The 25,951-nt window shown below is 56.6% G+C and overlaps 2 protein-coding genes across 11 annotated transcripts in view; one reads left to right on the top strand and one right to left on the bottom strand.

Moving 5' to 3' along the window:
* The window catches only part of MTSS2 (MTSS I-BAR domain containing 2), a 20,900-nt gene extending 5,605 nt beyond the window's left edge, over window positions 1–15,295 (top strand). For 3 of the 9 annotated variants that reach the window (XM_027619471.2, XM_027619467.2, XM_027619474.2), the window contains 12 exons: window positions 151–235; window positions 329–420; window positions 509–583; window positions 910–918; window positions 1,886–2,043; window positions 2,491–2,598; window positions 3,447–3,544; window positions 5,004–5,220; window positions 11,128–11,202; window positions 11,537–11,713; window positions 11,861–12,026; window positions 12,103–15,295. In XM_027619471.2, the coding sequence (XP_027475272.1) occupies window positions 151–235; window positions 329–420; window positions 509–583; window positions 910–918; window positions 1,886–2,043; window positions 2,491–2,598; window positions 3,447–3,544; window positions 5,004–5,220; window positions 11,128–11,202; window positions 11,537–11,713; window positions 11,861–12,026; window positions 12,103–12,863 (2,021 nt within the window). In that variant the 3' untranslated portion in view covers window positions 12,864–15,295. The remainder of the gene's footprint in view (window positions 1–150; window positions 236–328; window positions 421–508; window positions 584–909; window positions 919–1,885; window positions 2,044–2,490; window positions 2,599–3,446; window positions 3,545–5,003; window positions 5,221–11,127; window positions 11,203–11,536; window positions 11,714–11,860; window positions 12,027–12,102) is intronic. The other 6 variants (XM_027619472.2, XM_027619468.2, XM_027619470.2 and 3 more) reach the window with 5 other exon arrangements.
* IL34 (interleukin 34) lies at window positions 14,958–25,951 on the bottom strand. 2 transcript variants are annotated; one of them, XM_027620119.2, is made up of 6 exons: window positions 25,819–25,951; window positions 20,423–20,556; window positions 19,342–19,419; window positions 18,893–19,054; window positions 16,640–16,775; window positions 14,958–16,411 (listed from the first exon to the last, which is right to left on the bottom strand). In XM_027620119.2, exons 1-6 carry the CDS (start codon window positions 25,844–25,846, stop codon window positions 16,239–16,241), a joined length of 711 nt encoding a protein of 236 aa, XP_027475920.1. In that variant the 5' UTR covers window positions 25,847–25,951; the 3' UTR covers window positions 14,958–16,238. The 2 variants fall into 2 exon arrangements, with proteins under 2 accessions (XP_027475920.1, XP_027475921.1); XM_027620120.2 differs by having other exon boundaries at window positions 18,893–19,051.

The following is a 25,951-nucleotide window of genomic DNA, read 5'->3' as shown; positions in this document are numbered from 1 at the left end:
CCCGCCCCGCACGGATCGCGGGATCGCGCAATGCTGGGGGCGGGGCGCGGGCTGCGAGCGGCGGCCTTCGCGGGCCGGCGCGCCCCCTCGTGGCCGAGGCTGGCACTGTCCGTCGGGGCCCCTTCCCACGCTGCGCGCTTGCCTCGCCAGGGGCCACACGGGACATTGGTTCGGCGCTCACGCGCATGTGCATGCGCCACCGCAGCATCGAGACCAAGCTGCGGCAGTTCACCAAGTGAGTGGGGGCCGCGGGCGTTAGGCGGGCGGCGGGTGCGGGTGACCCAGGGAGACCCCGCTGGTGGCTCTGACCCTCCCGCCCCGCCCGCAGCGCGCTGCTGGAGAGCCTCATCAACCCGCTGCAGGAGCGCATCGAGGACTGGAAGAAGTCGGCCAACCAGCTGGACAAGGACCACGCAAAAGGTAGGCCCTGGGCTCGGGCCGGGGCTTCCTGTCCCCATTGTGCAGAGCCCCCCCCCATCATAGCACTCCTCTCTCACCCCGTGCACAGAGTACAAACGAGCCCGGCATGAGATCAAGAAAAAGTCTTCAGACACGCTGAAGCTGCAGAAGAAAGCACGCAAAGGTAGAGCCCACAGTGGCCCGTGGAAGCGTAGCCCCACGGGGCCCCACTCCGTATGCCCCACACCCTAGGGAGCGCCCCAGGGCGTCATCCGGGCTGGAGGGGCCCTATCCTGGACACAGGACCCTCCAACCTGCCGGGCGGGACAGAGGGAGCCTCCCTGCCCCCGACACCGGGCCCAGACCCTCCCCTCTCAGGGAGCCAGCAGGAGGCCCAACAGGCCCAGGCACCCACACCCCTGCCCCAGGAGAGGCTCTTTCCATCCGGCTGTCTTTCACACATTCTTTCTTTCTCTGTCTCTCCTCCTCTCCTCCCCCCACATCCTGTAGAGCTACTTGGTAAGTCAAGTGTCCGTCCTCCAGCTGCTCCTCCCGTCCTCGGCCCACCTGTCTGTCTCCCCCAGCTCAGGGCCATTGGAAGGAGCCTCTCCAGGCCAAGGAGGAGCGAGGAAGGCGGTCGGCCCAGCGAGGGAGGGGCCCGGGGCACAGTCCCCTGGGGCCCTGGGGGCCCCTGGCCAGGGATGAGTCCCAGGCCACTGCTGGGTCAGTCGGCCAGGCCGAGAGGGGTTGGAGCGGGCAGGGTGGGGGGCACAGGCCCTGGCTGTCCCGCTCCCACCGGGCCTGCCCGGTCCCCTGCCGCCTTCTCACGCCCCGGCTCACCGTCTCCACATCATTCCCTCGCCTCTCTCTGTCTCTCTCTCGCTGCTTCTTTGTGTCGCTGTTGCTGTCCTTGCGCATCACTCCCTGAGCTGAGTGGGAGCCCACACTGAGACTGCCCCCTTCCCTTCCCCCCCGGGGCCCAGCCCCTAGCTCTCCTGACCCCCACACCCTCAGTGGCCTGGCCTACAGCTGAGCCCCCAGGCTCTACTTTGTCGGGCTCCCACCCTCTCCCTGTGCCCTGTGAGGTGAGTGGGTGCTGGCCCACGGGCAGTGAGGGTACCCCGGGGGTGGAAGTCTCAGCCGTGGAGGCCTCTGCTAGACTCGCCTGAGCACACCTGCTCCCAGGGTGGCTCCTGGTGGGCTCTGCGCACTCCAGGTCTGGGGGGGGGCTTTGCAGCTTTGGTGTCTCGTGTGTGTGTGTGTGTTGCGTGTGTGTGTGTGTGTGTGTGTGTGTGTGTGTGTCTTCTCCGCCTGCTCTGGGACTGGCCCTGGCACAAGCCCCAGAGTCCTGGCTGCCCTCCCTTGTCCCCGGGCCCCCATGGCAGTGCCCAGCCCCACAGCAGGGACAGCACCACGGGGCCTGAGCCATGCACACGGCGAGCCGGGCCGGCGTCCCCAGCGCGGCCTCTCCTCCCAACCCCTCCAGGGAAAGGAGACCTGCAGCCTCAGCTGGACAGCGCCCTGCAGGACGTCAACGACATGTACCTGCTGCTGGAGGAGACAGAGAAGCAGGCAGTGCGCCGGGCCCTGATCGAGGAGCGCGGGCGCTTCTGCACCTTCATCACGTTCCTGCAGCCCGTGGTGGTGGGTCCCTTGGAGTCAGAGAGGTGTTCTCAGCATCCCCCGCCATTGGGCTAGTTGAAGGGTCTCCATGAATTTGAGGAAATCCCAAGAATCAGGATTTGGGAGCCACCGGTGGGAGTTTTTCGGGGTGACTCAGAGGCCCCAGCAGGTTGGCCAGGGCCCAGGGTTGACCCCTCGACCTCCGAGAAAGGCTGCTTCTCAGTGATTCCTGGCTGGGTGCCTTCAGAGCTGCATGCTCACAGCCCAAAGACAGGTCTCATAGCTCATGGTGCACTGATTTGGTCTGGACAGATGGTCACGCCAGCCCCAGGGTGTCCAGTTCCAGCCTCGGTCAGACCCGAGCAGTGTTGGGGGAGAGGGGAGGAGCAGGGGAGGCCCGTTCCTCCGGGGGGGGGGGGGCGGGGAGACAGGGGCAGGGCCGGCGGGTCTGACCCACTGCTTCCCCAGAACGGCGAGCTGACGATGCTGGGAGAGATCACCCACCTGCAGGGCATCATCGACGACCTGGTGGTGCTGACGGCGGAACCCCACAAGCTGCCCCCCGCCAGTGAGCAGGTGCGGCCGTCCTGGGGCTAGAGGGGCAGGGGCAGGGGTAGCCTGCCGTTGGTTGGGGGACAGTAGAGGGAAAAACAGGACAGAGGACCAGACAGGTCCCAACACGCACTGTGGGACACCCAGGAGCACCTGCCCGGGGCAGGGGTGGTGTGCCCAGGACCCAGTGGGGGCCTCAGTCTGAGAGCAGATGTGGGGAGGCCCCGTGTCTGCCCCCAGGCTCCCCCTGAACAAGCCAGACCTGGTGACGCCTGCCTGTCGTCCACGCCCAGAACCTGTCCCCTCCCCTAGACCCAGGCACACAGACACCTGCCCACACTTGCCACCCGCTCGGCGCACCACTGCGCTCCCACCGCATGAGGGTCGGTCCCACGTGACAGGCCCATGGCGTTGCTCTGGCCCGGCGCCCGCTGTGTGCCCGGCACTCTGCCCAGCATTTTCCACGGCCATCCCGTTGAATTCCCCCTGCCCCATGGCCCCTGCAAGACAGGAGTCATCATGGGCTGCTCTTCACGGGAGAAAATAGGTGAGGTTCCAGGAACTTGCCCAAAGGGCACAGCAGAGCCAGGATTTGAACCCCATGGTGTCCCCCATGGTCACTCTCAGCTCCTCTGCCAGTGACAGTGACAGTCCCCAGGGAGCCCTGGTTCTCCCGTGCCCCCTCCCTCCCCTGGCAGCCCTGCTTTCAGACTCTCCTGGAGGGTCTCCTGCTGGGACTTGGCTCTCAATAGGGAAGAGAGTGGGGGGGGGGCTCTGTCCCTACCAGTCCTCTCTGGGGGCCCCCAGACAACACTAAGGCTCTCTGCAGAGGAAGGCTGCCCTCGGTGATCCCCATCTCTGTCCCTGTCCAGGTGATCAAAGACCTGAAGGGCTCAGACTATAGCTGGTCCTACCAGACGCCCCCATCTTCACCCAGCGGCTCCGGCTCGCGGAAGTCCAGCATGTGCAGGTCAGTGCAGGGTTGACGGGGGGCAGGGAGGGGCAGGGGCCCCCAGGGAGGGGATGGGTGAGCTCCCAGCAAAGCTGCATCGAGATCTGCTTCCAGGCCCCAGAATCCACCCAAGTGCGTCACAGAGGAATTGGCATGCAAGCATAGAGGACGAATGTACCCCCATCTCTAGGCCACTGCCTGCGCAGGCGTGGGGTAGCGGCGGGGGGGGGAGGGGGCGCTGAAGCTTCGTCTGTGGAGCAGTCACTGTGTGCGCCAGGGACCGTGCTACATGCTTTATGCGTTTTCTTCACTGAATCCTAACACCACCGTATCAGGTATGGTGGTGTCTCCATTTCACAGAAGGGGAGACTGAGGCACAGGGTCCCGGCATTTCACGACTGGCCTCTGCCCAGCCCAGCAGAGTCGATGCGGGTGGAGGGGCAGTAAGAATCTAAGATCGGGGGTGGGCACAGATGCTTCTGGGAAGGTGTGCGGAGGCCCCAAGGTAAGGGACACCCCAGCCTGGCTGGTTCCCGAGGGCTGGTTCCCGGCCCCCGACGCTCCTTCATTCACGGTGCAGGCTCAGGATCAGGGACGCCTCCAGGGCTGGCACTAAGACAGCGTTTGGAGGAGACATTTAAGATTCAAGGTTCCTCATGGGGGAGGGCAGTGAGCACAGATGAGTTACTGGTGGGGGAGGCCCCTCTGTTCCAGGCTCCCCTTCCCCAGAGCCACCTCTGGCCGGGCACCTGGGCACGGGAGGTAAGCCGCACATGGCCATCAGCAGCTCCTGTCGGGGGAGGAGGGCCTGGGTCTGTTAGACCCCAGGTAGGGGTCCAGGGAGGGTTGATGGCCAGGGACACCCATGACCCGGGGTGGGGGCTGAGTAGCTTCAGAATCACATTGAGAAAGAAGGCAGCCTTCATTGCCCAAGAGTGAAACGGTTGCGCAGAGGATGTGAGCTGCGGAGGGCTGGACACACTCAAGGGGATGGGAGGGATGAGGGACGATGGCGGGTCCAGGACCCACACAGACCATCACCGCGCCCTAGATACTCAGGGGTTGACGGCAAAGAGCTGACTTTGAGGAGGCCGTCCAGAGGTAGACTCGTGTTGGGTTCTAGCCCGAATGGGACAAGGTTTGATGCTTAGTGACTCAGTTTCCCCGTCACCAACCTAAGGTCTACTGTTCTTAATGGCAAAGTAGGAAGCAAAGTGACTGCTTGGCCCTGGGCATGCCCTGGAACACGGCTCTTGGGTGCTGTCCCCTGCTCGGGCCCTCCTCCTTCCGACCCCCCAGCCCCACCCCCTGTCCCAGAACCCACCTCTTCTGTGGTACCCAGGTTTCAGGACTTGTAGTCTGACTTTGTCTTCTCCTTCCTTTGCCCCTCACCTCTCTCCTCCACCCTTGTCTGTCACCCCTCCGCACGCACCCTGTGTCTCCCTGTCTGGCCGCTGCCCCCCCCCCACTCCCCCAGTGCCCCCAGCAGCAGTAGCAGTGCCAAGGGTGGCGGAGCCCCGTGGCCTGGGGGTGCCCACACATACTCACCCGGTTCCACCTGTCGCTACCGCAGCCTGGCACAGCCAGCCGCCGCCCGCCTCTCCAGTGTCTCCTCCCACGACTCTGGCTTCGTCTCCCAGGACGCCACCTACTCCAAGCCCCCCTCACCCATGCCTTCCGACATCACCAGCCAGGTGAGGAGGTGTCTGCAGGGCCTGCAGCTCTTGGGCCTGGCCTGGAGGTCCCCAGGACCACCTCACTGGGGACCAACCTGGCTAAGGAGAGGTGGACAAGGGTTAGAGCAGCGGGCATCCGCCACAGCGGTGTCAGCAGGGGGCTCTTGAGGCCCCACTTCCTCACCATTTCCTGATTCCTTACCGACTGCCTTCTTCCAGCCATGGGAGCCCCGAGGGGGCTGCTTCACAGCTCCGATCCCTTGTGACCCTCCCCCTGCATAGGCTTACTGTGATGGGGTGGCTGACCCTAGAAGGCATCCCCAGGAGCCCCAGGACATCCTCCTGCTTCTACACAGTTGGGCCAGCTCACTCGGAACCCAGAGACTGGCCCACGAATCTCCTCAAGATGCAGGCTCAGATCCTGCAGCCTCAGTGAGATGGGCAAACAGAGGGACCACAGTAGAAGACAGAAGGAGGTCAGGCCACCTGCCCAGGGGGCTATCCTGGGGGTGTCAGGAGTGACTGCATTTGGATCCAGTCAGCTATTCCTCCCCATCTAGGCTAATGCCTCCATTTGGGCTCAGTATTTTATGTTCTGGTTTTTTTTGCTCAAGGCTGTCCCCGCTACACTTGCGGTCTCTCTCCCTGTGCTGGCTCATTCCCGTCAGTACACAAACACGCTCCAGCTTCCTGCATTTTAAAAGCCCTCCCTTCCCCCACCATGTTATCCTCCAACCACTTAGTATCCTTCGCAACAGAACTTCTCAAAAGAGTTGTCTACACTGACCATCTCTATCCTCATTTCCATTCATTTCTGTGTGCTTCACCTATGTATAACTGAAAAATTTAAGATTTGTTATTTTCTCCCATATGGTTCTATGCATGTTTGCTGTATGTGAGACTCTTCTATTAAGTGCATACAAGTTTCAAATGTTAACTCTTCGTAGTGAATTGAATCTTCTAACATGATGTGGCTGATCCTCTGCTCCTTACAATGCTTCCTTTCCTAAAGTCTCTCTTGTTTGACATTGTTATGGTTATCTCAGCTGCGTTTGGCCCAAGATTTATATCATCACCTCCCATCTCTTGGCTTTTAAACTCACTCTATCTTTGCGTTTAAGATGAGTCTCTTATAAATAGCAGATGTCTAGGTTTTCTTTTATATAATAGTTTGACAATATCTTTTAATCAGTATTTTTTTTAAAAGATTTTATTTATTTGACAGACAGACACAGCGAGAGAGGGAACACAGGCAGGGGGAGTGGGAGAGGGAGAAGCAGGCTTCCCGCCGAGCAGGGAGCCCGATGCGGGGCTTGATCCCGGGACCCCGGGATCGTGACCCGAGCCGAAGGCACAGACGCTTAACGACTGAGCCACCCAGGCGCCCCTTATTCAGTATTTTTGGTCCACTTATATTTATTGTGATTACTGACATATTTGGACTCCTGGGTGTTTTTTTTTTTTTTTTTTCTGTTTATTCATTCTGCTTTTTCTGTGCTGCTTTTGTCTCTTCCTTTGCCATTTGTTTGTTTTTCTTTTTCCCATTTGTACCCCCCCCAACTAGATTCTAAATTTTACTCTATTTCTTTTCTTTTACAGGGTACTGTGAAATTTACCATACATCCGTACCATTCACCTCCTAATAATTCAAGGATCTTAATAAATATTTTAACTTAGTCACCCACTTCCTCCCAACTTACAAGCTATTATATGTTATTCTCTACTTTTTTTTTATAACATGGTATTTTTCTTGTTACTTTCGTTACCCTTTTGTACATACAGTATTTGTCTAGATTTCTCCATATGCTTCCACATTCCTTTGTTGATCATTTTTTCTTGTACCTCAAGTCTTCCTTTCTGAAGTATAGCATGTCCTTTAGAAGTTCTTTTAGACTAGGTCTGTAGCAGTAAATTCTTCGTTTTTGTTTATCTGTAAACATGCTTCATTTGGTGTCTTTCTTGAAAGTTTTATTTTTCCACTGTGTTTTGGCTCCCGTCATCGGTTAAGAGGTCCTCCGTCAGGGCGCCTGGGTGGCCCAGTCGTTAAGCGTCTGCCTTCGGCTCAGGTCATGATCCCAGGGTCCCGGGATCAAGCCCCGCGTCGGGCTCCCTGCTCGGCGGGAAGCCTGCTTCTCCCTCTCCCACTCCCCCTGCCTGTGTTCCCTCTCTCGTTGTGTGTCTCTCTCTCTCTGTCAAATCAATAAATAAAATCTTAAAAAAAAAAAAAAAAAGTCCTCAGATCATGAGCTTACTTTGCTCCCTGGTCACTTTTAAGATCTTTTCTCTTCAGTTTGTGTCTAGTTGCAGATTTGTTTTTATTTAGCCTCCCTTGATATGTTTGTATTCCTATATCTTTGTATTCGTGTCTTTCATACGTTCTGGAAATTTTCAGCCATTATTTCTGTATTCCTGCTTTTGTTTTGCTATCGCTCCTTCTGAGATTACAATTCATTGTCTTGCCAGACCTTCTCATTTATCCTTCTGTGTATCCTTCTTTTAACTCTCAGATTTTCCTTCTCCTCACTTCTCTGTATGATGTTCTGGATCATTTACTCAGGTCTGTCTTCCAGTTTCCATTTTCTCTACGTTACAGCAATTTAACCTCTCCTTTGAGGCTTTTTTCTAACTTGGTATTTTGAAATAATTTCAGACTTGTAGAAAAGTTGCAAAAAGAGTACAGGGGTCTCACCTACTCCTCCCAAGCCTCCCCTGACGTTAACCCCTTATGTAGCTACAATACTGTTAACTAACCTACAGTCTTTTCTCAAACGCTGCCAGTTTTCTCTGGTCTAGGAGTGCAGGACCCTGTTGTATCTCTTGCGGCTTCTCCAATATGTAGTCATCCGTCAGTCCTTCTTTCATGACTTTGATACTTTTGATACCAGTCAGGTATTTTGTAAAACATCTCTCAGTTTGGATGTGTCTGGTGTCTTCCCAGAGTTAAACCAAGGTCACACATTTCTGGCAAGAATACCGTACCAGTGGTGGATTGCTGTTCCTCATCCTCACCAACCCTTGGGATTTTCCATCTTTTTCATTGTGGCCATTCTGGGGGGCTGTATCTGGTGTGCCCTGTACTTTTAATTTTACTTCCCCGACGAGGGACGGGGCGGGGGGAAGTTTCATGCTTCAGAAGGCCACTTGGCTGTCCTCTTTTATGAAGGACCTGTTCACATTTTTGCCCATTTTTCTACTAGGTATTTTGTGTTTTTTTTTCTTATTGATTCCTAGAACTTCTTATATATTATGGATACAACTCCTTCATCTGAGATCTTCTCTGATTCTGTGGATTCCCTTTTTACTCTCTTGAGTCTTTTAATGACCTAAAATTCTTAATTTTAACGGATATCCAGTTTGTCCAATTTATTCATTTTTTTAAATTGTGCTTTTTGTGTCCTGAGATAAGCCTTTTTCTTTGACCTTTTTCATTTAGATCTGCAGCTCATCAGGGATTGTGTGTGTGTGTGTGTGCGTGTGTGGGTGGGTGTGTGCGCACATATGATATGAGGTAGGGGTCATTTTTCCATACAGATATCTAATTGGCAGTTTATTGAAAAGGCTGTCTTATCTGTAAACATGCTTCATTTGGTGTCTTTCTTGAAAGTTTCCCCCCGCTGCACTATAGTGTTGCCTTTGTCATAAGTCAGGTATTATCTGTATACCTGTAACTGTTTTCAGAGTTTGTATTCTATCTGCTGGTTCATTTGTGTTCTCATACCAAGACCGTGCCACCTTAATTATTGTGACTTTATACAAAACTTTGATAACGTGGTAACAGAAGTCTTCCAATTTTGTTATTCTTCAATATCCCCTTGTCTATTTCTGGCCCTTTGCAATTCCTTGTATTCCTTAACGTTAGCTTGTCAGTTTCCATCAAAAAAACAGTAACAGCAACTCCCGGGGTTTTGACTGGGGATTGCTCATGTCTCTCCATTCCTTTTGGCTTTTCCTTCTCTCAGTGATGTTTTATAGTTTGCGTGTAAAGATCTTGCACATCCATCGTTGGATTTTTTTTCCTGGGTATTTAATGTTTATTGATGCTATTTTATTTATTTATTTTAAAGATTTTATTTATTTGAGAGAGCGCAAAGAGAGCAAGCAGGGAGAGGAGCAGAGGTAGAGGGACAAGCAGACTCCAGGCTGAGCGTGGAGCCTGACGTGGGGCTGGACCCCATGACCCTGAGAGCATGACCTGAGCCAAAATCAAGAGTCAGTTGTTCAATCAACTGAGCCAACCAGGCACCCCTATTGATGCTATTTTAAATTATATTGCCTTTTTAGGGAGTTTTGTGTTTGTTGGCTGCTGAAATTTAAAAATTTGATTTTTTCCTTTGGTATATTGATCTTACGTGCCATCATTTTATTAAAATCACTTATCAGTTCTGATAACTGTAGACTCTTCTGAGTATTCTGCATATACAGCAGTCATGTCTGTTATGAGTAAGGACTGCTTTTTTCTACCTTTCCTATCTTTTTGCTTTTTGCTACATTTTTTTTGCCTTACTGCCCTCCTAGGACTCCCAGTACTGAGCGGAAATGGTGATCATGGGCATTCTTATCTTTTTCCCACCCTCTGAGGGAAATATATTGATATTTGTGTAGATACTTTTTATTATCCAATTAAGGAAGTTTTTTCTGTCCCTAGTTTAAGTGTTTGTTCATGAATAGACATTGAATTTTTCCATTGAGTGTTCCAAATGCTTTTTCCATTGGTTTTTGTTTGCTTTAACAATTATATTGGTAAAAATCTAAATTTGTTTCTTGTATCATCTGAATCCTCACCTGTGGTGCTTTGTTTCCTTTTATTTTGGTGATCTTGGTTCATCATAAACTGTAAAAAAAAAAAAAAAAATCTGGGGGTCCAAATTAAGGAGAATATGGAGAATTTGACAGGGCAGGCGTGGTACTAAAACGGACCCTTTGCAGGTACCCTGGCTTAATTCGGGCCATCACAGGGCGAGCCCCCCACCTTGGCCCTTGCCCAGTCTCCCAACCACTGTACTGCACTCAGCGTGTGCCTCAGGGAGCACTCATGGTCCTGTGTCTGCCCTGGCTGCCTTTGCCTTAATTCTTGTCTTCTTTTGAGTTGGGGGCTTCCCAGGCCACCCACTCCCCACAACTGCCCAGAGCAGGTGTCTCCCCTGCACGCTTGGTCCGCTCAAAAGTGGACCTCTGCCCCCACCATTCTGTGACCTAGTTCTCAAGGTCTCCAGGGATGCCTCCATGTCGTCATCTGATGGACCCCTGGCAGCCTCGGCTCCTCCACAGGGCAGGTCCTTCTGAGTTCTGTGATATCGTCTGCTTATGGTTTTCTTCCCACTTCTCTGGCAGCTCCTTGTTCCTCTCCTTTGCTGGACCCTCCTCTTCTTGCCAGCCACTGAGCGTGGGCGTGCCTGGGGTTCTTGAATCTTCTAACTGCCCTCACTGCCGAGGTGACCTTACTCTGTCTCATGGCCATGGCTTGGTGGCTCCACCCTTGTCTTCTCTCTAAACTCCAGACCTGTAAATGCGTTTGCCTACATCACATCTGTGCGTAGATACCTAACAGGCAGCTGAGCTCTGCACGTGCAGGATGGAACTCTGGCCTCCCGCAGGCCGGCCCTTCTCAGATGACAGGGACACCGTCAACCCCGCTGCCTTCCCTCGTGTCTCTCTTTCCCTGGCCCACCATATCCGGGCCATCGGCAGCGAGTCCGGTTGTTAATTCTCACAACCTCTGGCTCTTGGGCTGGGCCGCGGGGTCGGTCGGTGCCCGCAGTGTGCGCTCAGCGTGCTGAGATCTGCCGCAGACGCTCGCAGGGGTGGCGGGGTGGGGCACCGAGCCGGAACGCCCCGCTGCATGCCGGCGCTGTGACCAGGTCTGTTCTCTCCTCTCCTCCTGGCCTCCCTGCCCCATCCGCCCGCCTGTTCGCCTCTGCATGGCAGAAGTCCTCCAGCTCTGCGTCCTCAGAGGCCTCGGAAACCTGCCAGTCCGTTAGCGAGTGCAGCTCCCCCACCTCGGTCAGTGCTCCCCACCTGCAGGGGGACGCAGGGAGGGTCCAGGGTCAACCAGAGGGGGGTGCACACAGTGCCTGCTCGCCACAGGAAAAGCCACCTGGGCACACCTGCAGCCACTCCCAACACACATCTTTCCCTCCTGGGACATGGCCATCCTACCCCTGGGCCTGGAGGGACTGAGGAATCATGGCACCCTCCACGCTCTGCCCTTGGCCATGATATGAGCCTGAGGCCCCCTTCTGGGCCTGAAAACCCTGAACCTCAACTATAGTGAGGGGATCCTTCACCGAGGACGGCAGGGCCAAGGGCCCCCTGACCCATCTGCCACACCCTGCAGGACTGGGCCAAGGCGGGCCCCCATGAACAGCCCTCGGGCACCAGCCTACAGCGGAGGAAGGACAGAGCGGAGCACCCCCGAGACACGGAGCCAGGCCTGGCCAGTGGGGGCACCCTGGGCCCCAGCGGAGAGGAGGCGCCACGACCCCGCATGTCCCCTGCCACCATCGCAGCGAAGGTAGGCGCCGGCTCCTCTGGCAGCCCAGCCAGGACCCCATCTTCGCTGCCAGGCCAGGTTCCCCTGGCGGGAGACACCTACGGTCCAGGCGCGGGGGGAGTGGGGGACAGGGAGCCAGGCTTCAGCCTGCAGTCTTACCACCCCCAGCACGGTGAGGAGGTATCCCCCGCGGCCAGTGACCTGGCCATGGTGTTGACCCGCGGCCTGAGCCTGGAGCACCAGAAGAGCAGCCGGGACTCGCTGCAGTACTCCAGCGGCTACAGCACGCAGACCACCACGCCCTCCTGCTCTGAGGACACCATCCCCTCCCAAGGTAGGCCCTGGGGCCGGGGCTGGGTCACCGGGCCTTCACAGCCCTGGCCCCGGCCCACTGCATCCCGTGCCCCCAGGCTCCGACTACGACTGCTACTCGGTGAACGGGGACGCGGACGGCGAGGGCCCGGCCGAGTTCGACAAGTCCTCCACCATCCCCCGCAACAGCAACATCGCCCAGAACTACCGCCGCCTGATCCAGACCAAGCGCCCGGCCTCCACCGCAGGGCTGCCCAGCGCCTCGGGCGCGCCCCCCGGCGTGGCCACCATCCGCCGCACGCCGTCCACCAAGCCTGCCGTGCGCCGCGCGCTCTCCAGCGCCGGCCCCATCCCCATCCGGCCGCCCATCGTGCCCGTGAAGACGCCCACGGTGCCCGACTCCCCCGGCTACGCGGGGCCCACGCGAGCGGGCAGTGAGGAGTGCGTCTTCTACAGCGACGAGGCCGCCTCGCCCCTGGCCCCAGACCTGGCCAAGGCCTCCCCGAAGAGGCTGAGCCTGCCCAACACGGCCTGGGCCAGCCCGGCCCCCGAGGCGGCCGGCTACGCAGGGCTGGCGGCGGACGACGAAGACCAGCAGCGGCAGCTGGCCGCCAACCGGCACAGCCTGGTGGAGAAGCTTGGGGAGCTGGTGGCGGGGGCCCATGCCCTGGGCGAGGGCCAGTTCCCTTTCCCGTCCGGCCTGGCCGCCGCCGCTGCCGCCCCCACCGAAGAGACGCCCAGCCCGCCCCCTGCCGCCTCTGGCGAGCCCCCGGCCGAAGACATGCTGGTGGCCATCCGCCGCGGGGTGCGGCTCCGCAGGACCGTCACCAATGACAGGTCGGCGCCCCGCATCTTGTGATTGCGCCATCCTCCCGCCCTGTGGCCCCCGCGAGAGGCAGGTGGCCTGGCAGGTGACCCGCAGCCGCTCAGAGCCAAGGCACAGCGAGGAGACAGCAGAGCCAGGCAAGCTTTCGGATTTTTGTTTAAGTCACGTGGGATGGAAAGACACTCATCTTGGATTTCAGCATTTAAACGGGAAGTGACTTCTTTAACAAAGCTCACAGCTCTGAGCCTGCAGGTCTTGAACTGGGTTTGGAGCCTGTTTTGTATGTTTCTTGCCTGTTCTGCTGCTCCTCTTCCTCTTCCACAGGACCTGCCTCCCCCCTCCCCCCCCCACCCCCACCCCCCGTCTCTGGGAGCCTGCTCTGGGCCCGCAGTGCCCTAGCTCAGGCGACCCGGCCCCGCTTCTCCCTGGTCGGTGGTGCCTGGGGCTTCCCCTCAATGCCGGTCCCTTCTGCCCCTACCTGGTCCCTTCTCCTTTCTTCTCTCTCCTCTCCCCTCTCCCAGGTTCCTCTCAATCAGGGAGGCAGGCTGGGCTGTTGAGGGGCCAGGTGCCCCATCGGCTAAGGTGTCAGATTTGACTGAAAAGCTACAGAGAATGGCACTGGAGGCGGGGAGGCTGAAGTTGAGGTTGAGGTTGGGAGGCCCAGGCTGCTGTGGAGGAAAGAGGCCCACAGGCCCAGGGCCCCAAGTTGAGTGTTGGGGATCTGTTTGGAGGCGGCTGTGGAGCCCGAGGGGCTTCAGGTCCTAGCTTCCCCTCACTGGGGAGGCGTGGCTGGGGCAAGGGGCAGGGCAGCAGGGAAGGAATCCGGAGGCCCGAGGGGCATCTGGCCAGCCCTCCAGGAGCTGCTTTCAGATGTGTGGTCCTCACCTGGGCACGTTGAGAATTTAACTCTGGTGGCACTTTGGTCCAAAGGTGGTTTCAGCCGCCTCTGGGGATAGGGGCTGGGGCTGTAGAGGGTGTGGGGGGTTATTTTATGAATATAATAATAGAGCTGACTGGACAAGGGCCGTGTGTGGGGGCAGGGTGGACAGTACAGGGTGTCCGAGAGTGCCTGAGGGACAGGGGTCCTCACAGTGGCCCGGTGGGCCCAGGGCAGGAGGAGGAGGGCCACATGGGCTTCCCCAAAGCCAAAATAAGGTCGGAGAGGGCCAGGGGCAGGGGGGCAGCACGTCTCCTTGGATGGGGCTGGGGTGCGGTCCAGGGAGCTTGGCTTTGACTCTCTGTTGCCAGAGGAGATGCCATCCTGGTGCAGTCCCCTCAGAGTCCAGTCCTGTGCTGGCGGTGGGTGCGGGGTGGGGGTGCCCGCCAACTCGAGGCAGGTAGAAGCAGGTGCGTCTAGGGCTAGTGGAGGGCTTCTTGTTGTCCTGCGGGCCAGCAGAGAGGGTGGCCGGGCTCGGAGGGCAGAGGGACCACAGGGTGTGCCGGGGCGGGGGGGGGGGGGCGCTCCCGGAGTCAGGAGAGCAGGTTTTTCCTGGTCTGGATGGGATGGGGTTGGGTCTGAGTCTCAGCGCCAGGCTGGAGCTCCTGGTAGTTCTGCAGGGAACCGGGATCCGAGCAAGGTGACCAGGCAGGTCTGGGGAACCAAGGCGGCCCCCGGGTGGAGAGAGCACCCCCCCGCCCCGGCTCCCAAGGGCAGACGGAGAATGGTATCTGTAAGTTGCTAGGTCTGAGAACAGCCTTGCTGAACGCTCCAGCCAACCAGAGAGCCCAGATTAGGGTGCCTGGAGAGAGGGCCTGAAAAGGCCGGGAGAGCAGGTGGCCCATTGGGGAAGGCCCGGGGTGGAGTTTACACTGCCCCTTCCCTGCAGGGCTGTGCTGGCGTTGACCCGGTGGGCGGAGGGAGTAAGATGCAGGATGTGTGATGTTAGCAGGGTAAGGAGTGGTGTGTGGGGGGGGGTGGCTTGGGAGGCCCAAGGAGGGGGTGGGCATGGCAGAGCCACCCCCCCTCCAGGCTCAAGCCGCCTCCCCTCCAAGCCCCCCCAGGGCTGTACATAACTCCCCCATCCCCTTGACCACCTATCTCCCATTTAGTGACCACCTCTTAGGCCCACCCCCTTGGGATCCGAGCCAACCATCCCGCATCACACACTTTGGGGGACTTCTTCGTGGTTTTTTTTTTTTTTTTTCATTTGTACAGAGAAATATTCTTTTCAAAAGCGTCTTTTGACTGAAGTAACTTTTCTGGTGCTGTTGTTAACTTGTTCCTTTTTTTAATTTATTTCCCCACCCAGGTCTCCCCTCCTGGTTCCTACTCACCCTTTCTTCCCCCCCCCCCGCCCCCCAATCCCATCTGACCCATTTTGTTTCTTTTCTTTCTGTCCGTTTTTGGATAAATTCTCCTCTCCTCCCTGCCCCCTCCACCCCCCCTTGATTGAAATAGTCACTGCTACGAGTAACAAATGCACTGTGAAGACTCCAGTATTAATAAAGTTGTACTGTAATTAACAGCCCTGCCTCTGCCTGGCTCCCTCCACCGCTGCTCCCGGCCCTGTCCTACCCCAGATCCGGCCTGGGGAGCACGGGGTCCGTGTTGCAGGGGCAGGAGGGGCCGGGTCTTGTGCCAGGATCTATGCTTTTGAACACCTCCACTCTGTCCTGGCCAGGTGGAGCCAGGGAGGGTGACCAGGGGACACGGAGGAAGACCTCTCCGACACCGTGCCCCTCGGTCTGTCTCGCTGAGGCCCCAACCGCTAGGGCATGCCTGGAAGAAACTCAGGCTCTCAAATACCGTTTCCAGGCTGCCAGGGTAAGGCTTCATCCATTCCAGATCCCAACCTTGAGACCTAAGCCCCAGGGCCCGACCAGCCCACCCCACTCCTGCGTCCTACCCTTGACCAGCTGGAACTGGAACGTAGAGGCTCGCTGCCCTCTGGGGTTCACCTTTGCAGATGCAAACCAAGCCAAAACAAAACAAGCAAGTGTTTAATAGAAAATATAAGAGGAACTGGAAGAGCATCCACTGTGGCAAGACATGGTGTGTGGCTTCCTGCCCTCTCCCCATGCTCACCCCCCATCCGGCACAGTTTTCACCTCTGCAGGCCACGGGAGATGCTCAGCGCCGCCTCCAGGCAAGGGAGGCAGCCCAGGTGGTGCAGGAAGGGGAAGAGAACTCTGTCCACCTTCAGGTGCCCCCAGGCCCCCGCTGCTCCAGGTGAGACCAGGTGAGGTACAGAATGCGGGAAGCTGAACCCTTCTCAGGCACAGAATCCCCTCAAAGGGAAAACGCTCTCCTGGGGGTTCCTCTCCCCCCCGGGGAGGGGGGGTGCTCCTCACCACTGCCCACACGTGTCTCAGGCTCAACCGAACTGCGGGAGCACCTCCAGCTGCCCCACACAGGTCACCACACAGGCTGCTAGGGCCAAGAGGTCTCGGCCTGTGCCCTCAGCAGCTTCACTGAGCCGGGGGTCCGGGCTTGGATCCTGGGGAGTGGGGCAGGGAGATAGAGGGCCTCTGGGACAGAGGGTATAGCTGGGTAGCCACGCACTGTGATGAGGGCTCTGGGCTGTGGGGCTGAGGGCTCGGCACCTCACAGTCCTGCCAATTTAGGACGGAACTTTGTTTACCTGCAGGAAACAGGAAAAAAAAAGACTGCAGGAGTGGTCAACAGCCTCCCTCGGCCCCAGACCAAGCCCCGTTGTTCTTGTCCCTGTACCTGGGGCCCATCTTGGCTTTCCGAAATGCCCTATAGCCCTGGGGAGTGGAGGAAATGCCCCGGGGGGTCCTGGTCTGCTCAGTGACCCTGCATCTGAAGCCAGGTGTCCTGCCCCCAGCCCCATCCACTTGTTCCTTACAGCAAGAACAGTACAGCAGTTCCATGACCCGGAAGCAGTTGTCCAGGAGGGCTTTGGGTCGCACCAGCTTCAGGCTTAGCCTCGGGCCACTCAGAAGTGACACTACCGCGTCCACCTTGGGGCTGATCTCCACATCCTGGAAGGGAGGAGACTGTCAGGACCACGGGTGCCACCCCTCCCCACCCCCCTGCCAACCCCAGTGAAGAGGCAGGGCCCACATCCCAGGAGAAGCCTGGAAACTGCCCTGCGCAGAGGTGCACAAACCATGGAGGCAGGGGACTAACTGTGACCGGGGGGCCTATGGGTAAATTCTCTCTTCCTTCCTGCAGGCACCAAGTTACCTGGGAGGGTCCCCCTCGACAACTCTCACCCAAGCCCATCATCACAGAGGCTTTTTTTCCATCTTTGGAAAAATGATTGTAGGGGGCATCCTTGCTGTTCTAGCCCAGGCCCGACCACTTGCACACAAGGAGTCCTGGGCCCGGGAGACTGTCCTTCAGGATTCAAAGATCTCCACTGGCTGCAGGGAACAAGACAAAGGACCCTGTGAGGGCCGTATCATGAGGACACCTGGGTGCCAGCACCCCGGGCCGGGCTAGTCTCCAGCTCCAAACTCAGGGTGCTTCTCTCCATAGTACTTAACGACAGGGGGCACGGTGTGGGGAGCAGGCAGGCACACTTGGGGGACGGAGCAGGGGGCCAGAGCTAGTGCAGGAGACATGGCCTAGAAAGGAAAGGTGGGGCCTGAGCCAGGCAAAGGCCTTCCCAAAGGCAGTGTACTGGGTTGAATTGTCTGTCCCCTAATCCCCCCTCCAAAAAAACTACATCCAACCCTGGGACCTGTGAACACGACCCTATTTGGAAATAAGACATTTGCAGATGTAATTAAGGATCTCCAGATGAGATCAGTTTGAATGTAGGGTGTGCCCTAAATCCAATGACACGTCCTTGTAAGAGGGGGTGCTAGAGGGAAAGGCCATGTGAGGGTGGAGGCAGAGGTTGGAGTGACGTGGCCACAAGCCAGCAAGAGTAGCAGCCAGCAGAAGCGGGGAAGAAACAGGAAGGGTCCCTGCTCCCTAGAACCTTCAGAGAGAGCGTGGCCTTGCGGATATACCCTCAGTGCAGGGTTTCCGGCTCCAGGTCTGTGGCAGGAGAATTTCCCTATTATGCCACCAGTAAGTGGTCATTTGTCACAAAAACCCAAAAAAAGCCAGTCTACAAAGGCTTGGAAAGAAGCGAGGGTGGCAGGAGGGAGAAGGGGCCTGTCCCGTGGCCCACTCCCTGGCAGGGAGAACCCACTGCGCACCAGATGCTGGGCATATTTGGAGCGGGGCACAGATCATTAACTCTGTGAGAAAGAAGACAAGACTTAAAGCTGGTTAAATCTGAAGCGCGTGGGCAGACGGGGGAGGCAGGCCTCCGCCCACCCACAACCTCCTCCCCAGCTCCCAAGAGCTCAGAGTCAGGCTCTCACCAGGAAAACCAAGGATGCAAAACTGTCTCTTCAGGTCAGCTCCAACTCACATTGCCCATGGACACGAAAGAGCCACCAAGGAGACCACTGGGCCTCCTAGCCTCCGCCCCAACCAGAGCCTCCCCAGAACTCCCAGCAGCCGTGGGCTCCTAAACCCTAGTGTCCCCCGCAGCTCCCAGCTCTGGCTGGGCAGCAAGGGGGGCTCCCCGGGGAAGAGTGTGGGGAGGGGTCCCGCAGTACACCCGTGGCCTGCATGGGCTCACACTAATCTGTGAGTTTATTCTGCAGGCTTTTTAAAGGACATATCCCTGAGGCCTCAGATCAACCCTATGAGGCAGGCAATGATCAGGAACCTCTATTATTATTATTAAAGTCCATAGTTCACTTTGCGCCGTACATGCTATGGACTTTGACAAACACAGGATATTACAGTGTCCTGGAGAAGCACTTCATTACCCTAAAAACCTCCTGTGTTCATCCCTCCACCTATTCATACTCCCTCCCCTCTCCCCCAAAAAAGAAACCTCCAGAAACAAAGCTACAGGGTTCAATGACTTACCTGGGATCCCAGAGCAAAAGAGACAGAGCCCAGAGTATCCCCTGCCCCCAGCCCAGGCCACCCACTGGGCACTGGCCATCTCTTCCTCTCAATCATTTCTCCCACACCCTTCAGGACATGCTGAAACTTTCCATGTGTTCAAATCCTCCCTCAACCATCCTTGGCCACCACGCACGCATGAGCACACCCCCCCGCCCCCCCGCAGCGGGGCACAGTTCACCGTGAGGCTTTGCTGCACGTCCAGCAGCAGTGTATGGACCTCCTCCAGGTACTTCCAGGATGGGTGGCCCTCGAGCAGCACTTCCTGCACCGACTCAGTAGCGCTGAGGCTCACCCAGACCCACAGGTACCGCAGCTCCTGCTGGCTGACCCGAGCCTTCTGCTGTGGGGACGGGAGAGATCACTGAAGCCCACAGACACGGGTCTCTGGGCCCTCCCTGCCACTGCTCTGACCAACCCCCACCCAACATGTCCCCACAAAGAGAGCAGAGCATGGGCATCCACGGTGGCCAGGGAGCAACCTTGGGCCTCAGTGGAGGGCAGGCTTGCTCACAGAGCTGGGAAAGGCCCCCTGGCAGCAGAACCTGCCAAAACCAATGTGCTTCTCAGGCTGGGTCCATGGGGTGTCCCAGGAGGCAGGGGTCTCCCAGCCCAGGAGGGGATTCTCACCAGCCTGGTGATGTTGGCCATTCTGAGCACCCCCTCATAAGGCACACTGATCCTGTAGTTGATGGGGAAGTAGTGTTTCTGGGGGAGTACAAGAAGAAGCCATGAGGTCAGAGTCAGAAATGGCTCAGGCTCCCCCAGCTCCCAGAGAGTCTGATGTAGGAGAGGGCCAAGGACCAGCCCTTTGATACCAGAGGTGGCCTTCTAGAGAGCATATGCACCTGGCTCCCCACGGGAATAACAACAGCTCTCTTTCCTCTGGGGCACAGGGAAGGCTGAAACCAAATGTGGAGTTCCTATGACGGCAGAAGTTTCATGCCAAGAAGTGGTTGAGGGACCTGCTACCCCCAGAGTAGTATATTCTTTGGAGGCGAGGAAGACTACCTTAAGTAAGATTACTCTAAACTTATTATGGTGCTGGTTGCAGAACTCTGCCAATAAGGGCATCTGGGTGGCTCAGTTGCTGAGCGTCTGCCTTCGGCTCAGGTCACGGTCCCGGGGTCCTGGGATCGAGCCCCGCATCGGGCTCCCTGCTCGGCGGGGAGCCTGCTTCTCCCTCTCCCACTCCCCCTGCTTGTGTTCCTGCTCTCGCTGTGTCTCTGTCAAATAAAATCTTAAAAAAAAACAACTGCCAATAGACTGAAAACCACGGAGTTGTACACTTAAACAGGTGAATAGTAGGATATGTGAAGGACATCTCAGTAAAGCTGTCAAGAAAAGAAAAAAGACTTCCAGAGCCACAGTGGCCCATGGGCTTCTCTATTCTACACAAAGGGGTGCACATTCCAATTTCTAGGTCCTTATCTGCCCAGCTGGTAATAAGTGCCTGGGGTTCCCCCAAGGCTTCCTGTAATCCACTCCTGAGTCCCAGGGTGAGTGCCATGGAGAGGCAGGATCAAAGGTCAGATCAAGTAGTAGGGGTGGAGGGCCCTGGCGATGGCTGGCAGGGGACAGTTGGTGTGGACCAGGCAGAGAAAGGGGCCCTGGGCTCAGGGCAGACGCAGACCCAGGGCGGGGCCCGAGGGTCCTACACCCTGTGAGGCCGGGCGCTTGGGCAGGGGACACAGCGGGTGCCCACAGTTACCATGTACTGCAGGCGGTTCCTGTACTGCAGCTTGTCCCGCAGAAAGCCGGTGACAGCGCACTCCTCGGTCTGGGTCAAGGGCCACATCTCCAAACCCCCGTTCCCCAAGGCCATGCCAAGGAGGATCCCGAGATCTGTGGACCGAACCCAACAGCAACACATGAGCACCCTGTGCCACCGCCACGCTGCCCGGGTGTGCAAAGCTGTGCGCGTGTGCCCTCCCTTTTCCCAGCCATGGGAGGGGCGGCGGCACGGAGCCCCAAGGAGGCCTTCCCCCCGACCAGGGTCCAGGCTCACACAGCAAGGCCAGGAGAGCAAGAGCAGTCCAGCCAGTGCACCCCTGCCCCCAGCCAGCAGAGCCTGCCCCGCAGTCCCATCCTGAGGTTGGTGTCCAGTCTCCTCCCCACTCCTGCCCCATGGGGCAGGCACAACCTCCTTTCCAGGGCAACCTCAGCCCCCACCCCCTTTAGGGCTGGAGTGTCCTCAAAGCCTGGGTCTGCATTTCCATCTGGGGATTCAGGAGGTCTGGATGCTCATTCCAACTCTGCAAATGACTCTTGAGTGACCGGAGCCATTTTCCTGCCTGCTGTAACTGATCTTGGCTTCCCCCTCAGACGTACAAATCATTGCAGCCCTTCCAATGCGCTCACTCTGGGGAAGCCAACCAAGCTCAGGCTGCCGCTTCTCCCTGCCCGCAAACAAGCTGCGGCCTTCTGAACATTACCAGCCTTCACCACTGGGGGTCACTGTGACTTCAAAAACAGCTTTTGTAATTTCCCGTAACTCAACACACTTACAAAAAATACCTGAGGAGTTGCAAAAAATATGAACAAGCATCAAACTCATCAGAGCAGAAGGAAAACACAGATGGGCAGGAGATGTATCCAACAAAAATCAAACACCAATAAAGGTAAATATTTATTAAAATAATCAGATGCCATGTTTCACTTATCAAAATGGAAATTGGGCGTTTTATTTTTTAATTTAATTTTCATGACACTTGGTTCCAGCAAAGTAGTGAGGCTCATCCTGGAAAGCAATTTGGCAATTTTTATTTTAGTGGACTTAATAATGTCCACACCCTTTGACCCAATAAGCCTTGAAAATTTTCACATCCTTTGACCTACTGGAGCACCTGGGTGGCGCAGTCGGTTAACCATCTGACACTTAGTTTCAGCTCAGTCCCTGATCTCAGGGTTGTGAGATCAAGCCCAGCATCAGGCTCCATACTCATCAGGGAGTCCGCTTGGGACTCTCCCTCTCCCTCTGCCCCTCCCCACCCCCCCCCCTCTCTCTCTCTCAAATAATCTTTACAAAAACAATAATAAACAGGGGCGCCTGAGTGGCTCAGTCGGTTAAGCATCTGCCTTCGGCTCAGGTCACGATCCCAGGGTCCTGGGATCGAGCCCCGCATCGGGCTCCCTGCTCAGCGGGGAGCCTGCGTCTCCCTCTCCCTGCCGCTCCCCCTGTTTGTGCTGTCAAATAAATAAGTAAAATCTTTTTTAAAAAGTAAAGTTTAAAAAAATAATAAAAATAATTTTTCACATTCTTTGATCCACTGAACTCATTTCTAGGCATAAGCCTGAAGGAAAACAAGAGAGCCCTCACCAAAAGATTCGTGGACAAAAAGTCCTGTGGAGGAATTCTCTTATATGAATAACAACCTGTAAATGGCCCACGTGTTCATTAATGAATGTAGAGCCAATAAAAACCACATTGTCAAAGAATGCTTATGGTATGCTTATGTGATAAGAAAAGTACTCATGATATGCTTAGTAAAGTCTTAAAAAGCATGACTCCACACCTCTCCTCTGGGCGCACCGCTTGCCGCGAATTACCCATGTCTGCATGTGTGTGGGGAGACGTGGTGCAAGTGGTGAAAGGAAAGGCACCAAATCTCTGTGGGAGATTTTTATGTTCTTTGTATTTTGTAGGACATACTTTATACTCTACAATCAATACAACAATATCCAAATTACTGTCACAGTCAAAAGCAATACTTTGTTTTTGCTTTTTTTTTCCCCCCTCCCAAAAATAGCCAGGCAAGCCATGAGCTCCTTGCCCCGCCCCCCATCCCCAGTAGGCGTCACTGACCTGACTTTCTCCCTCGCCTCCCTGGAACTTCGGGAGACTTCTGTTCTCGCTCCCTCACTGGCCCGGGCCTGCTCCTGGCCACCTCTCCTTCTCCTCGGCCCTGACGCCAGGCCTTTGCCATCCGGACTCTGACCCGGAGCGCGCTAGGAGGCCTCAAGCCCTGTTCGGAGGAGGACGTGCTGCAGCCCACAAGCCCTTCCTCTCAGAGAAGTGCTATTTTTCAAGGTTGCAAATTTGTAACCCATCTTGCATTTCCTCTCTCTTGTCTCTTCCCAAGCGCTTGTCCCCGGTATTTGGACAAAAGAACAGATAAACAGAAACCGAGCCGGTGTTTCTGCCTGCTTCCTATCTTGTCTCTAAGTCATTAAGCCCCTCAGCTTGGCACCCCTGCAGACCGAGATCATTCCTGGTTTACAGTTTTTGCTCACACTTTGCCGCGGCCCTGGGTAACCTCCGGCATGGCAGACCTCTTTCAAGGCCTCACCAAGACTCCTTCCACCACCCCCCACCAGGCTCTCCCCTGCCTGAACCAGCCCCCACAGTCTCTGTCTCTAGCACCATCTGTCTACCTCACTCATTATCTAGACCAGACAACTTGGCCCCTAGTAGGTTAGTCCCTAATGCAGTGAACCACAACATGGTCTTGTTTACTGAGCACTTTGGGGGTTCATCTTGAACAAGGAATCAGGAGCATGCATCTGAATCTTCTGGAAAGCTGGTTAAGGCCTAGAGTGTCTGATTCAGGAAGTCTGGGGTGGGCCCAGAGAATGTGTATTTCTAGCAAGTTCCCAGGGGCTGCTGCTGGTGGTCTGGGGACTACACTTTGAGAACCACTGACCTCCAGAGACAGTTGCAAACTGGTGTCCCAAGGGCCACAGCTGGTTCACAGAGATTTCACATAAAAATCTGAATTTGCAACTTGTCTTCAAAAATCAGTATCTCTGTCCACACTCGGCCTTCCTTCCCATGGGGCAGTCACCCCTGCCTGCCCACGTGACCCCTGAAGTCCTACCCTCACTGGCCTCACCCCTGTCCTGACAACTTTGGCTCCTAGCAGGGAACAAGTCATAGAAACCACCGTGTGCCAGCCTGTCATGCATGGGCTCTGCCAGAAACCTTGTCCGTGGGTGATCTGCCTTCCCCCAGACCCAGACTTCCTTTAGATCTGCAGACTGACCACCAACTCCAAATTTAAGCCCCTTTTCAGCTGCCTCCACCTCAAGAAACAGGCCAGCAAACCGGTGACCATGGGGCCAGCACAGCCGTAGCCTCACAGTGGCTCTGCACCCCAGAGAGCCCCACGGCAGTACACCCCCGACCCTGGAAGGGGGCTACTCCTGCCACCTCGCCCTCCAGAAATAAGACATCTCCAAGACAGAAGAGGAGGCTGAAGAAAGAGCAAGTGAGGAAGGAGCTCCCTTCCCGGGTCCCCGGCTGGGAGGGAGAGGGGCTGTTCCTCTCCTTGGGACAGCCCCCTTGTTCAGGGACAAATGGGGCTCGTCCACCACCCCACCCGCAATGACCGAATCTAAACCTGTGCAGAGGCTTGAATAGCATCCCCCCGAAAATCCTTGTTCGCCCAGAGCTTCAGATGTGACCTTATTTGGAAATGGGATCTTTGCAGATAACATCAAGGCCCACCCTAAATCCAGTGACCAGGTGTCCTCATACGAAGACACAGAGACACACAGAGAGTGTCAGGACGAGACAGACACAGAGCGGGGTGATGCCACCACAAACCATGGACTGCCAGGTGCCAACAGAAGCAGGAAGAGGCAGAAAGGAGCCTCCCCTAGAGCTTCGGAGGAGGCGTGGCCCTGCCCACACCTTAATTTTAGACTTCTGGCCTCCAGACCTGGGACAGAATAAATTTCTGCTATTTTAAGTCACCAAGTTTGTGGCAATTTGTTATGGCAGCCCATCCTTCTCCAGGCCCCAGCCCCTTTACGAGTCCCTGACCTGCAGCCCTCCCTGCCTCCCTCCCCCCAGCCGATCCTTGCCAGGGCCTGCAGTCAGCCTCCACCATGCCTTCCGTTCCCACATCCATCTCTGGAACAGACCCTCATCACTTCCTGCCCAAATGGTTGCGACAGCATGGCCAGCAAGTAGCACAGACTGATCTTCCGAAAGTAGAGTAACTTCCAGTCACAATCCCATCCCCAGATCTTGAACCTTCCAGAGCTCCCTGCTTCTCATGAACTGGCCTTTACGGCCTCCCCCATCTGAGCCCAAACTGGCTTTCCAGCCTGGCCTCTCACAGCCCCACTGCTGAACCTTTGCTCACACTGTTCCCTCTACCTGGGACACTGTCCTCACCTTCCCACATGTACCTGTGTGAACATGGTCCACCTTCAAAACCATTTCAAGTGGCTCCTCACCCTTGTTGCCCCTCTTGCTCCTCGTGACCTGGAAGCATCCAGAACACTGGGTCTGGGTCCTTCTGCCTGTTCTGAATGCCCTGATCCTTTGCAGTCTCCCTCCACAAGGGCCAGCCCGGATCCCTTGCAGGATCAAACCCCAGACCTCATCCATGAGGCACACAGTTCTTAGCGCCTAACTTGGCGCCAGGCACTGGAGAGAGGGGCACAAACTAGCCCAGTCCTTGTTGCCATGGCAGTAATTCTCCAGTGGGCATGTGGGAGGCACCAGAAAAATGTGCTGAATTTGAGTCAATTCAATAGAATCTTGGAGTCTGAAGGGATCTTGGTCTGGCCTCCCACCAGCAGACTTGAGAGGCTTCTAGACGCTTTCTGTCCTCATTTCAACTTATTTTTCTTTTTACCAACAACACTGTTCTCTTTCTGCCTCTTAATTTTGTTCCATCATGGAGGGAGGGGCAGAGAAACAGGCTGCCTTCTCTAGCACCTGGCGGCGCTTCTCCCATGTGTCCTGGGGCCTACTTTCACGAGCTCCCACCCCTGGCTGGCCACACCCAGGGAGGCCAGAAATCCTCTCTGCCACCTTTGCCCCACCCCTGCCCGTGCACCCCAGCACTGGTGAGCCTGCGAAGGTGGTGCTGCCCCTTGCCCCCAGTGCCTGCCCCATTCCCTTGACCCCCCACTGGCCATGCCCACCCAGCCTAGGACTCGTACCCCCCATGCGGGTCTGAGCTGGGGTTGGCTAGGGCCAGGGCAGAGGGTGGCCATGGGAGTCCTCAGGCTGTTAAGCTGGGAAGCATCTCAACTTCTCACCAGCAGGAATGGCCCGGCTGCCATGGTTACAGCAGAGCCTGGCTCTGGGCCAAGGCCTCCAAGGGCCGTCTCCACAGACCCACCCACCCCCCGCCCCCCACAAGTACTCACAGTGCAGCCAGGTGATTCCCCGGGGCATGGTGGTACGCTGTGTCCCCCAGAGAGCAGAGGCGGTGTCCCTGGCCGTGTGTCTATCCACAAAGGCCCAGGTCGGGTCTACATGGCCTCGGGTCAGCGAAGGTGG

Source organism: Zalophus californianus, chromosome 17 (assembly GCF_009762305.2).
Source record: "Zalophus californianus isolate mZalCal1 chromosome 17, mZalCal1.pri.v2, whole genome shotgun sequence".
In the NCBI taxonomy this organism is placed as follows: Eukaryota; Metazoa; Chordata; class Mammalia; order Carnivora; family Otariidae; genus Zalophus; species Zalophus californianus.
This window is presented reverse-complemented; position numbering and strand designations above follow the sequence as displayed.

What these genes read in the sequence shown, in the direction of transcription:
- IL34 (XM_027620119.2), bottom strand. Translation starts at nt 25,846, where the DNA reads ATGCCCCGGGGAATCACCTGGCTGCACT. An exon ending in TGGCCAACATCACCAGGCTG is followed by an intron (nt 19,055 to 19,341) that starts GTGAGAATCCCC and finishes CCGTCCCCACAG; the next exon opens with CAGAAGGCTCGGGTCAGCCA. An exon ending in ACTGCTGTACTGTTCTTGCT is followed by an intron (nt 16,412 to 16,639) that starts GTAAGGAACAAG and finishes TGTTTCCTGCAG; the next exon opens with GTAAACAAAGTTCCGTCCTA.